We start from the raw sequence: 14117 nt of genomic DNA on the forward strand, positions 1-14117 counted from the left end.
AGACCAATTCATTACTATAAAACAGCTCAGGTGATAAAGAACACAATGAGCACAGATGGTGGCACCAAGGCCCACAGACATCCATTGCTGCTGTAGGAGCTCTATACTCCAGGGTGCAGCAATAATTAACAGATCAATCATTTACACAAGATGTTTTACATTTATGATTTGAAAGGAGTTTGCAGCATTTTATGTTTTCTCCTGAAAAGCCACATTAATGAAACATCCATGTTTGTAACATCTCCCTTACTGGAAAATTTGTCCTATTGGACCCTTATAATTGGGCTGAGGATCAAATGGCTTTTTTTAAACTATTTTCAGGGAACAGACTATTCTGATTTATGCTGATGTTTTCCTGAGTGCAAGGACCAAGGAAAATGATGCCCTACACCCAGCAGTCTCTTGATTTACCAAGAGACTTACCAATTTTCATAGTTGATTACTATTTTATGAGATTCTTTATCCTCAGGACCTCTTTTTTTCCTTTTGAAAGTGCTAAATTGCTTCCTCCCAACAGCTAGTGTATACTGCACACATTTCCCAGGCAATATCCATACATGGGAGAGAACAAAATTTTCCTGCTGTTTTTGGCTCCTCCTGATCAAAGATACCAGAATGCAAGATGAACTTTTCATTCTTAAACTGTTTAAACATTGCCTTTCAGCAATTTCTTTTCCTCCAAAGATCTTAAGGGCAAGCTGCATAAATACACTGACTTAAATTTTACCAGTAACTGTGAATCCTAAGATGGATGAGCTCAACAAAACCTTTCCCATCAAACAGGCTGCATTTCACATGTGCTTCATGCCCAGATGTGAGCCAGCAGGTTGGGGCATTCACTGGTGACCTTCACAAGTTCTGCCTAAGAGGATTCTCATCTCTCCTTGTCAAAATCAGCATCTGGATCTACCCATGTTATTTGGGATATTCTGAACCATCTGACACAAAGGGAAACACTGCATAGCATTCAGGAGCTGAGCAGAAGTAGAGCGCTAAATCTCAGAAACATTTAATGTTGTCAAAATTGGGCTGCAAACTTTCTATTTAAGCTTGTATTTCCTTATTATCTATATTACCTAATCAATGTAAGAATCTAGCTTAATGTTCTAAAAAGAGGCAAAGAAAAAAATAAGTTAAAGAGCATCTAATATGTTGGATAAAAGCAGAGGAAGAGAGCACATGTAACTAAGACCAGATTCTTTTGTGAGCTCACTGATGTGTCTTAGTGGGAACAGTAAGACAGGGCCCAGGTGGTCTGGAAAAGGACCAAAGGATGCTGGAAGAATTACTGCAGCTTTGAAAACACTGAATTAAGTGAAAAACAGTCTAAAAATTAGAACCTGCCTGTAGGGAAGGTGGAAAGGGTGGGGGATAAACCCTTTTACTTCTAGCTGGATCTTCCTTCTCTATTCTCTCCCAACAGACAAACTTGGGAAGTGTGAAAAGAAAAATTCTGATCATTTTAATAAAATAAAAAGCCCCCAAGTTTTTGATGTTGAAAGTAGATCAGTGCCTTCCTGGAGGAGACAGGCGAGCAGATACACCCAAGTTCTGGCTGATTTGCTTCTGTCACATTCTCTTACCATTTTAGTCCAACACAAGAAAGCAACAAAAACCCTTCCATGCTGAAGATGGAGTTTTTAGTTTGATACAGACAGAGAGAGACAAGCCCCAGCGCTGAACAGAGCCCATCAACTACACTTAGATTCTCAGCATCTTCACTCAATTCAGTTTGGCTCAGTTTCTTCCCTCTACTCCTGTCAAGAAAAATTCCTCAATTTGTCCTTTAGGTTACTGAAACTGAGGTTTCCCTGTGAAAGGCTCTGCCTTGGGAACCCTCCAGTGTATTTGAAGGCAAACAATGTTCTCCTGCCATCAGGGCTGTCACCCCTGCATCAGCTGCTGCAGGAAACTGTGACACAGGCAGAACGGGAGGGAATATACTGATGTGGGCAGCCACACCAAGAATTGCAAGAACCCAGCTCTGCAAAGCCTAATGGCTCACAAGGGAATATCAGATGCTGTGAGACAAAGATTTCTAGACCCTGCAGTGTTTTCTAGCAAGCCTGAGTTGATACCAGAATGCCAGGCTTTTTGTTCTGTATTTAGTGACTGTATAGCATATTAAAAAGCCCACACAGATAGTGTTCTTTGTATAACAGCATTCTTCTCTTGGTAAGAAAGCCCCCATGCAGCTATGGTATGAAACTTCCACTTAAAAAGAAAATGGGATCTTTCAATAACAAGTTAAATCTAAGTGGCAAGTATGGAACAGATCACCCCCTCCCCACACTCCATCCAGCTCTCCTCTCATTCTGGTTTAAGTTTCAAAGCCTTTGGGCCTTCTATTCTCAGTGCTGATAAAGTCTACATTGTTGTCTGCCAACTAAACTCCATTCAGGCCTCATAATACATCACATAATAGACATGGGATTAAGTTGTTAGCTGGCTTTTCTTTCAACTGCCATTCATCAAACAAACAGCACTTTGAGGAAGGAAACCTATTTTCTCAGCTGCAGCATACACGACATAGTTATCCACATTGCTGAGATTTACAGTTTACTCTCTCAAAAAGATGAAAAATTATTATGTAGAGACATTAAGTCAGCTTTCATTCAGATCAACCAGATACTTTGTGCTCTCCTCCAGGTACTTCTGTGGTGGGGGGAGCACTTACACATGTCCAGAAGACCTGAGCTGAAGTCAAAACAAAACCACCATGGCCCTTCTTAAGATGCATAAGTACCCCCCTTACTGTTTCTCCTGTCACTGCTGACCTCTGTGTCAGTAGTGAGAGCAGGTGACCTCTGTGACCTCTGTGACCTGTTCTTACCAGCTGAAACCTCTCCTTTGTGCAGGTCAACACACACCTAGAGAAAGGAATTAATAGTATTTTTTCTTATAATATATACACCCTGTAATAAAGTTACTGAATTTTCCTTAAAAATAAATCTTTATACCAGAGTACATCCCATAGTGTACATCCCAATTCATACCAGAACGTGCCCACAGTTAGTAATGGGTGTCCCTGTCCCCTGTTCTGGAGACACTGCTAGGCATCATCAGCACATGTGAAAAAGGGTCAGAAGCTGGAGAATGCTGCTGCTGCTGGGGAGGTGGATCTCTGTGGGCTGGTCCATTGATGAAATGCTGGCTAAATCTAATGTAATTTTAAACTAAATCCAACTGAGCGAGTTTGAGGTCAGAAGATAGATAGTGAGCACCTGAATATCAGTTCCACCAGGCACAAATGTGGTCCAGGGGATGGAGGTGCACGAGAATGCTGGAATTGTCTGATTCTCTCACCTGTAAAATGATTTGCCCTCATTTTGCAATCCAGTGAGCCAGTGTAAACAGCCCTCAGCAAACCAAGCTCAGTACAACCAGGTAATAACCTGGATATACAGCTGGAGGTTAGCTGCTTTTGGAAACACTGCTGTATTTATTTAAATAGCCTGGGCTATTTCATGCAACAGAAATTATTTTCTGGAAGAAGAAATTATTGAGGCAACACTTCTGTTGACAAAAGTAGTAATTACTTTAAGAGATGCTTGGAAATGCTGCTCTTAACTCTCTGGAAATGTCACTGACAGCTTGTTTAACAATGAAGATATCTCCTGAAGCCCAGGTAATTATACACATCTCCCCTTGACACTTTTATTTTCGATTGCTTGTGTGACAGTGCGAGTGAGCAAACCCCAAGCTGCATTTGCTCTCGTGCACAGATAATTTGGGCTGTGGCCTTACACATCTCTGTGTGAATGAGGTTAACACACAACTTTTCTCAGGGAATGCTTTCATGGAATGTCACATATGCCATTTACTAACCATTCACCTGAAGGATGTGGGTCTGATACAGCTCCTCATAGCCGTAGGCATGACAGGTGTAATTGCCCATGTGAATAGTTGTTACCTTGGTGATGTAGAGGGAATCATCTTCTCCAAAATCCTGAATGGAATAAAAGACAGGAAAGGTGCCTTATTATTTAGTAACAATATTTTAAGCACTACATGAATGGATACTACCTGCTCAGAGGTTTTGATAGCAATGCAGCCTGGGGACATAGCTTGAATTTTGAACAGTAGGCTATAAAGTTCATAAATCAACACACAGGGAGAAAATGAGCAGTGATTTAAGAGCAAGGTAAAGTGACTCATCTGAGAATATGAACTTTTCTGCTTGTTGCTAACAAGGTGCTCTTTGCACATAAAAAGATGGTGATTTCCAGCTGTTTAATTTATGGGGGAATTCAATATCTACCTGTTCACCTCAGATGCATAAAATGCTAACATTTGGGTGGGTTAAGGTTTCCTTTATCTATGCTGGTTCTTAGAAAATGCACTGCAGCCTTGAGACCTGATGAAAAAGAACTGAAGCTCTTTGCTACTTATCTCAGACAATATCCTAGGCAGGAGGCAAGGAAGGAGACAAAAAGCCTTTCCTCAAACATACCTGTTTAGTTCTGAAACTGCTTAACAAGTATCTTTCTTCCTTCCCTTCATCTTTTTACACCTGCTCTTGCATTGTTTCAGTTTTTGATTAGAGATGGGAAGGATCTGAGTTGAGTTATTAGACACATTTTTGGCACTTGATTACTCTGTACAAGCACCCTGCTTAGGAATTGATTTCAATTAATTATTTATTTGTTAATTTCAATGTTTATTTACCAAATTATAGCTAAGAGAACCACAGCACTGATGGCTAAATGAAGCACCTCCTCTTGTTACTCCACCAACGTTCAGACTCTCTGCAGCCTCAGAGTGTTTGTGTTTTCATGTAAACTGAGGAGGACACATTTCAAAACAGCTCATGAGCTGAAAGAAAGATTTTTCTGTAATCATCCTCATGGTGTGAAGTATGCTAAATTGAACTCTTTGAGTCATTTAACTGCAGTATTCTGGGAGAATTCAACTTTGAGTCAGGGTGGCACAAACCCAGTACAGCAGGGTGGATGTTGGAGAGTGATTCTGCTTATGAAAACACAAGGACTTGTTCTCAAAGCTCTGAAGTGCAGCTGGAAGCCAGCCTGCAGCCCAGGGTCTGCAAGGGAAGCCCTTCCAGGAGGTCCTGCCTGCTGCCACCCCCGTGTCTGGGCCATGCAGCAGTGTGTGCAGTCAGGAGGTGACAGCTCATTGCCTCCTCTGCCACGGCAGGACCCACCAGGGGGGACAGATTAAACAGGGACATCACTTCCATCTCCTGGCTCAGAGTCAAGAACTTGGGTCCTGGTTTCTTTGTGCTGGAGGAAGGGAATCCACACGCAGAAGCTCTGACCCTGCTCCTTCCCTGCTGCACCCCAGCAGCTCCAGTGCTCTAAGGAACCATCCCCATCCCCCTGCTGCTGCCAAGCCCTGCCCAGGACTTGGAGATCACAGGCTGGAGCTGTTTGATCATCCATGGGCTGATTTCTAAACCCAGACCTTCTGGGGCTCCTTACATCTCACATTTCCTGCCTGTTCAGGGTGCATGTGCTTTGCAGTTTGAACCTTCCTTCCCAGACACCACGCTTTGAACATTTTCTGAAGGAAGCTGTGATTCTGCAGCAGACGCGCAATGCCAGCTGGCATCCCTCAAGAGAAGTACAAAACAGCCCATCTCCTGCAGTATGGATTGATCTGGCACTACTTCTGTCAGCTCATGAATCTTCTCCAAAATCTTCTGTCTGGCACTAAGAAGCATATTCATGGCTCACCTCTCAGTGGCAGGTCAGCACTGGCAGAGGGGAGAGAATTTTGAGAGCTTGCCTGGTTTTTAGACATGTTTTAAAGCAGGTTGAAAGTGAGCACTGAGAATTAAGGAGTTTACTGGCAGGACACAACCCTTCCCAAAGCACAGACCTTCACCTGAGAGGGCACAGACACACCCACAATCACAACCTGGTCCTGCTGGCTGTGCTGCTCCAAATGTATGAACAATTATAAAGAACCAGAGTAAATCCATAGATTATCTGAATTCCATTATCTATAATCAAAAGCATCTAAGATATTGTTGTCATCTTGGTGTCAGGCATCTATGCTATGGGATAAGCTGGTTAAGTTTTCCAATCATCATTACAAATATCTACTTAAAAATCCCCATTTCAAGCATTTGCCTGTTTTTTGGTCAGTTGGATCTTTCCTGATGGAAAGCAAAGATGCATGAGTAACTGCTAATGGAAAAGACACCAACCCTGTTCAAATGGTATTTGCATGAAATACAGAAAATTCTTGCACTGGAGGGCACTTAATAACAGTTTTTGTAAGTTAAAAGAAACAAAAATTGAGTTTAGATTAATAAAAGCAGGATGGCTATTTTAATAGAATAATTTAGTCCAAGGAGTTATGGACAAAGAGAACAATATAATCTTCTCTATTTAAGTATGTTACTTCCTTTAAAATATCACAGAAAAAAATTTCTGAATGCTTGGTTTGTGCTCTGTAATTGTCTTTTTAAGGATGATCTGTTTTTTTCCAGGGCATACAAATGTATTAATATAAGCAAAAAACTAAACTGGTGCAACACTACTGTATTATTAATTCCTTTCCAAAAGTGTTTTTCTTCAAAAGAGGGGCTTATACTGGTAAAAGCATAGTTTGTGATTTTAAAATCTATTTTCTGACTTCTGGTGTTTAAATAAAGTTATCAAAGATGATTTAGGTCAGCACCATATCACCATGTCAGGCACAGAAGGGAAATCCTGTATTAGAACCTGCACATGCAGTAAATTCACATATAACTACACAATTATTAAAAATTGAAAGTGTTTAGGACTGGGAAGGAGAAAATGATTGTGGCATTAAATGTTTAACACTGAACCTTTTGTTGCTGTGAAAAGTCGACTGAATTCTCTAACAAATTAATGACTTTCAGTGTGTTTATTGCAGCTCACGGTTTTCTCCCAGTGTTTCCCTGTGGATATAGTTAGTACATCAGGATTGCACTGTTACATTTTATATCTATGGATGCATTCTTATGCACAAGCACTTTCTTTGTGTATTTCATAAGGGTGTATTTGGAAGTGTTGTAAAAACCCAAGCCCTGGAGCATTAAGAAATGATGAGTCTTTGATTCCTTAATAGCCCCTAACTTCACATCTTGCAGTCAGGAGTGCTGTGCTGCAGTTGGAAGCTGTGAGATGTATTTGGGATGTGTCCCATATCCCCCTGCATGCTGTGCTGCCTCAGGAGCTCTGAGGAGCTGCTCACAGGCCAGTGCCCCACACTAACAGGGTGTGAGTGAGCACTGACAGCTGCTGCTCTGGTGTGCTGGCAGGGGGATGGGGTGGGCAGAGGGAATGGGAATAATTCACCATGGGAAAAAGCAGAGGAAATGTTTTCACATATTTTGACTCAGTTCAGATGGCTTTTGCTTGTTAAGCCAGTTCTCCAGGTCAACACAAGCCTGAAAGCAGACAGAGCAGAACAAAAACATCTATAAAACTGATGCAGCATAATTCTTCTCTCCCCAGATCTACCCCAGCTTTAAAACAGTATTTCAGGGCTGTCTGGGAGGCTCAGCAAGTGTTGCATAACCCAGGGAGCTGTTACTGCCCTACCTGACCCCAGTAATGCCCCACAGTGAAATGAAAAGACATTTAAATGTATGATCCTGTGAAGAAGAACAGGCAATCAGCAGAAAGGCAAAGTTCTTTCAGCAAGTTCTGAAATATACTTTGGTTTTCCTCCTTTACCACGGAAGGTGAATTATCATGGATCATGGAAAGGCTTTGGTTGGAAGGGACCTGTAAGCTCATATGGTCCAACTCCCTCCTGCCACCTTTCACCAGACCAGGTTGCTCCAAGCCCCATCCAACCTGGCCTGGAGCACTCCTGGGATGGGGTGTCTCTGGAATGGATGTGGGTGCTCAGGGAGGGGGTATCTCACCATTTCCTTGTGAAGAGGAAAAAGAGAAGTGATGAAACTAGAGGGACCACCCATCTAGCTCCACAGAATCATAAGCCCTGCATCAAAGCAGCTAGATAAGGGCAGGGTGTTTATCATCTCTACCTTATGAATTTCATTATAAAGTAATTTTTCAAATAAAAATAATTCAGAAATCTATGCTTATAATTTCTCATAATTGATAAAGTCAGCTAGTGGTAGCTGATAAATTGACTTCTCTAGCAGTTTGTATCACCTTTTTTCTCCCTTTTTCAAATAAAAAGTTCTCTGTCCTTCATGAGCTCCTTTCATGTCTTGCATTTACCCTTCAACCAAATGATTGATTAAATGACCTCAGAATATGTTTTAACTTTTTGAGATTTAAAAAAATGCATCACCCTGCATTTTACATTGATAACAGCTTGGTAATCTATAAAATACCAAAAAAAAGAAAAAAGTTGCTCTAAAAAAAAGCAAAGCAGATCCTAGAAAATGGATATATACCTTTTTTTTTTTGGTACAGTATTTCCTTTCCATCACTACTGATTACCCAAGGCATTGGTCTTTCCAAACACAAGATTTTTCATATTTATTTATCCCATTCCCATTCTAATGCATTCCCTGGTCATGCACTCTGCCATGGTTCAGGGACACCGTGCTCAGAGATGTGTAAAACATTGCATATTACTTGTAAATCTTGTTCACATTCCGTCTCAAGTGAATTCCAGCCTGTGATTGTTACACCACAAATCTCCTCTCTGACACCCAGGAAGGAGCTGGCAGAGAGGAGCCACATTACCCCTGGATGCTGAGCTGGCTGTGATGCCACAGGGTGCAGGGCACTGCCACCCACCTTTTGCCTCTTTCAGATTTTCATGAAGCTTTCTAACATGCCTTAGGGTTGTTCCAACATTTTAAACCCTTTAAATTTTTGTCAAAGTTTCTTGGTTTTCAGTAAGTTCAAAGAGGAATAAGCATAGATACTTATTATTTTTTAGGATAACTTCCAATTGCTTGAGTAAAAAAACCCAAAGGACTTCAAACCATAAAAAGGAAGAAGAAATAGAAAGGTCAATCCCGCTGACATGAAGGCAGAGATTCCCCACATCCCTCCTCTCAGGGAGGGCACACTGGCACCAGCCACCCCACAGTATGGCACTGTGGGTTACACACCCCCTTGCTCAAGCCATTTACACCCACACAGTGATTTAAATCCATCCAAGTTAGACATTGAATGCTCCTAATAAATACTGGGCAGGAGGGACGCCCCAAAGACAGCCAGTACCCTCTCACCATGATGGTTTAAAGGGTTCATAGCAGAAATAATGGCAGAGGGAATGGAGTTCCCTGAGTGGTTCTTCTCTCAGGACATTTGCTTTCCAAATACTATTATTGCTACTACTAATAATAATTCACTTCATTTTTAACCCCTTCGATTCCAGCCCTTTCCCAAGCCCAGGGAAGCTGGAGACCTCAACGTGGTTTCAGTGCCTACTGACAAAACCAGTCTTGGCAAAGGGGCTCGCTGGTGTCACCAGTTCTCCACTAGAACCCCAGAATGGTTTGGGTTGGAAGGGACCTTGAAGCTCATCTTGCCCAAGGCTGCTCCAAGCCCCATCCAACCTGACCTTGAATGCTTCCAGATGAAGAAAAACACCATCCTGATCTCACAGTCACCAGAAAAGCAACCAGTATTAACTAGTTCACACTAAAAAAGCTTGCCTGATCCTCAGTGTCCCAGAAATCTCTCTCTGATGATGTTTACAGGATTTTAAAACAAAATGTACCCAAGCATTTAATGAGATTATTTTTATGCAAAATCTACAACAATGGCTATCACTTTGGAAATGATTTCTCCTTACTAATGAAATGCCTCTGATCTTTTTTACAATAGATTTATGAGTGATTCATATAAAAATAATAAAAACTAAATTAATCGTGGGTCCTTAAATCACTTTCTTTGATGCTTTTAATAATTCATTCCTAGAGACAAGCTGAAAACTTATGCTTCATTAATATTATTTGTTCTTGGTTTTACACATCACTTTAGTCATTTACATGGAGAGAAATTCAGCCTTAAGCAAATGCTAGAATACTGTTGCAAACACAGCCTGATGGGGCATTAATTTATCTTTTCTTGTTTTTCTGCTCAAAGAATTCAACACAACATGCTGCTGAGTCAAAATTTTTTTTTGCCTTCAAAATATGGACATGAACTTCTTAGATAGTTGTGTAATTATAATATAAAAAAAAAATTGGTGAGTTTTACATCCTGAGAAACTCAGAGATAACATGACAAGGAAAATGAATAGTAGGTACATTCCTCTAAAAATGCAAGTGGATACAATTTCTGTAATCTTCACTATGACAAAATGGGAGACTATATATTCAGAATATATTGTCAGTAGTAATTTTGCACTTAACCTCTATTTTAGAGCTTGTAAATACATTAAGGAGCTATCAGCAATTTCATAAACTTTGATTTGAAAGAGAAAAAACTTGGTTGTAAATATCCAACTTTTTGTAACTTGCTCCCATCACTGCATCACAGCAGTATCTAGGATGGCCCAGGGATTGATCATTTTAATGGCCCAATTTCTATTAGAAGGGAATTAATGGGGTTATTCACACGAGTTTTTTATTATTTAACAGTGAAGCTACATAAAAACATCAACATGAATACATTGTCTTCATCCAGACTCTTTTAATGAGAAAACTAATCCCAGTGACTTGCACTTTAAAGGTTGGCTGTTGGCTTTGGGTTTCAAATATTATAGATGGAAAAGGGACATTCATGACAGTGCACAAAATGTGTCTCAAGACAGGTAGGCACAGCTCTTGTAGGGGCCATGAGATGCACATGGAGGTGATTTCCCAGGGGGTGGGGAACAGCAGCAGTCAAGGCTGTGGTCTGGAGCTCTGTGCCTGTCCCTGGGTGGGATGTTGGAGAGAGCAAGGCTGTGCCATCCCACCTGACATCAGCAAAAAGGAAGAAATCTGTATTTACACAATTGGTTATATAAATTCTGGTTTTGAACTAATGACCCAATGCCTGTGTGAGCTAAAGTGTACAGAATAAAATGAAATGAGTAATGAAAGACACTAATGAGTTTAGGCTATAGCTACCTGGAATACACTTGGTAATTCACCAAGTTCTTATCTACCTCCACACCATATTTGTTTTCTTATGGTAATCTTCTCTTTCACTGTGCTTCTGAAGGAGCAACTTGTATTTATAAATTATATCAATTTACACATGTTTCTCTGGAGATAATGTCAAATCATGTGAAACAATACCCTATAAATACTATATGCATTTGACTCCATGAGGAGTTTGTTTTATTTTCAAATTGAGGAATGCTTTCATAATCACATACTTGAGAAAAAATATCACTTGTTCCTAGGAGGTAAAAGTATATTATTTTGAATGATGACACATTTTAACCACTTCACTTTTGTAGTCAGAAATCAATTTATAGCTATAACAAATTTATCAGTTTCAGCTACATTATAGTTATTTTCTGCATGAGAAAAGTTGATGTGACTTTATTAAAGTGGAACCGCAAAGGGACTTCTAATGGATAAATAATATGGATGGGTAATTTATGGAGAAATAATATTTTTATGCTAAAAGCAATCTTAAATGTTTGCAGGAGAAACTGTTTAATTACATGTACCATTAGGATGGCTCTTTTGCAATAGCTATGTGACAACTCATTAACAGAGCTCCCATAGACAGGACATGATAAATTATTACTAGTTGCTTATGAAAGCTTCTGATTAAGAGAGCAATGAAAAATTATAAATATTTTGTTGCCAATCAAGATATCACATAAAAGTGATTTAACTAACGCAGTTAAACAACTAGGCTTTATAGTAATTTTCAATCTTTCAGTTCTGTGCAAATTTAGGCTTATCTAGGTTTTTGTTGACTGTCTTAGTCCCTCCCAGTATTACCCTGGAACACAGGTCACCTTCTCAGATCACATTTCTCATGAATCTGGAGAGAATAAAGCAACAAAGGACACTTCAGCAAAGCCTTTCCTCTCACACCTAGTTGGCAGGATTCTGTTTTTTTCAGACTTGAGCTTCTAATTTCATTTGATTTCTTGAATTAGCATTTAGAAGAGAAAGAGTTTAATTGAAATATAATACCAGGACTTTTCCAAGTGTGTGACTATCCTGTAGGTCTGTATGTGATTAGCAATGTGCCAAGAGCAGGGAGGATTTTCTTGAAGTTAAAAAGGTACAATTAATCTCCTGTTGCACTTCCAATTAGCCAAATTGCCAACCTTATTGTGAAAAGCAGAAATGCAATTGAGTTTCTGCTTGAGGCGTACCAAAGGAAAACTGAAGTAATTTAATTAACTACCTTCAAGTACATTAAGAAACACACTGCCTTTACTTTCTGCTGTCAGGGCCTTTAAATAGATTATTGTTTAATGTGAGTTTGTGTACCCACGTAAGGCTGAAGCTTTGAACTGTCTGCTGCCACCCCTGACCTGAGCTGTTTGGTGTTTAAGAAAAGACCAAGATGAATAGAGGGATGGAGCACCTCTGCTATAAGGACAGGCTGAGAGAATTGGTATTCTTCAGCCAGAAGGATTAAGGGTGACCTAATTGTGTCCTTCCAGTACCTGAAGGGAACCTACAAGAAAAGTGGAGAGGGACTTTTAAACAAGGGCATGTAGTGACAGGAGAATGGGGAATGGATTAAAAGAAAGTAGGATTAAATTAGATATTAGGAAGAAATCCTTCCTGTGAGGGTGGTGAGGCCTGACACATTTCCCATAAAAGCTGTAGATACCCCATTCCTGGAAGTGTCCAAGGACAGGCTGAAGATTTTGCAGCCTGGTCTAGAGGAAGGTGTCCCTGCCCATGGCAAGGGGGGTTGGAATGAGATGAGCTTTAAAGTCCCTTCTAACCCAAATCATTCTGTGCTTCTATGATAAATAAAAGGCTGCATTCAGCAGCTGAAGGACCATGCCTGCTGCCACCAATTGCTTCAGACATCTAGGTGCCCATCCTCATTACCAGAGAGTAGGCATGCCTGAGCTCAAGCATCCTACATAACACCCAGCGTGGAAGAGGGAAAATAAAAAATGGCAATCCCCAAATTGTGCCTCCTCAAGCAATCAGTCCAGCACACAGACAGCAGTGTATATACAGAACATAAAATATTTACAGAGTGAAATTAAAGATGAAAAAGTTGTGGAGATGTTCATTAGACTAGAAAAGTTGATGTTCACTAGTAGCAGGTGTTATATGACAAAGTGATAGAGGTCATAAACTGATATGTAACACATTAAAATTGAGGCACAAATCTTGTTTTTTCTCCTTGTAACAATCTCAGAGTGCTCTTCTGGTATAGTTTCTCAGTGATATGCTAGTTGAAACAGATCAAAAAGTGATGTTTTTTCTTGCTGTATTACACTCCATGGGAGTGTTGAATCATTCAGGAACCAGTCGGCTCATGTGCAAGGACATAACTCTGCCTCTAAACACAGAATCACCAATGAGAAACAGAATTACTTATAAGCAAACCAGAAATCCACTTGGGCCAGTGCTAAATTATGTGAGGAACTGGCATTTCAGTCTGAAAACGTATTCAACATTCTGTTTAAAATACTGCAAGTTGCAAATGAACCCCCAGAGCCAAGTGCCATCAGTCCTTCAATAACGTGTTTCTACTCAGGTTCTTGGACTGTCATTTTGTGTCCAGTTCACACAGGAAATTTAGTTCTTTAAGACTGATGTCATCATAACCAAAATTTCATAAATGTAAGCTAAATACATGAAATTTTCATTATTTTTGGCCAACAAATCCAAAGACCACTCTTTAGCCTTCAGAGGCTCTGCTGTATTTCCATGTCAAGCTCAAAGCAGTGACAAGAAACACAAAAAAATTTAAAAAGATAATACTTGCTTTGATGAAAAGAAAAAGATGTTTAGATGGCTTTAATTACTAAGTTTGTGCACACAGTAATTACCTATACATGGTGCACATGATTTTCCTGCTAAGGAAGAGTCAACAAATAAAGCACTGAGATTCTGTGTGTATTTCTGTCCCATGTGCTGTAATTTTCACATTTTACTGCAGAAGAATAAACCAAAGATTTTTCCCATTTCAGCAATCCTGGATACACAACAATTTAGGGAGCTATAGTATTGACTGTAACAACTCTGAACTGAGTGGTTATCAAATTAACAAGAACTGAACAAAAATATAAATCAACTCTTGCTGCAGTGTAATTAA

At 40.0% G+C, this 14117-nt stretch overlaps 1 protein-coding gene across 1 annotated transcript in view; it reads right to left on the minus strand.

Moving 5' to 3' along the window:
* Positions 1-14117, minus strand: part of FSTL4 (follistatin like 4) — a gene marked incomplete at its 3' end in the record, with an annotated part of 196306 nt that overhangs the window by 21107 nt on the left and 161082 nt on the right. Inside the window, exon 7 of the mRNA XM_084215769.1 lies at positions 3829-3949. Coding sequence (XP_084071895.1) covers positions 3829-3949 — 121 coding nt within the window. The remainder of the gene's footprint in view (positions 1-3828; positions 3950-14117) is intronic.

The sequence above is a fragment of the Fringilla coelebs genome (genome assembly GCF_963513975.1).
Source record: "Fringilla coelebs genome assembly, chromosome: 15".
In the NCBI taxonomy this organism is placed as follows: domain Eukaryota; kingdom Metazoa; phylum Chordata; class Aves; order Passeriformes; family Fringillidae; genus Fringilla; species Fringilla coelebs.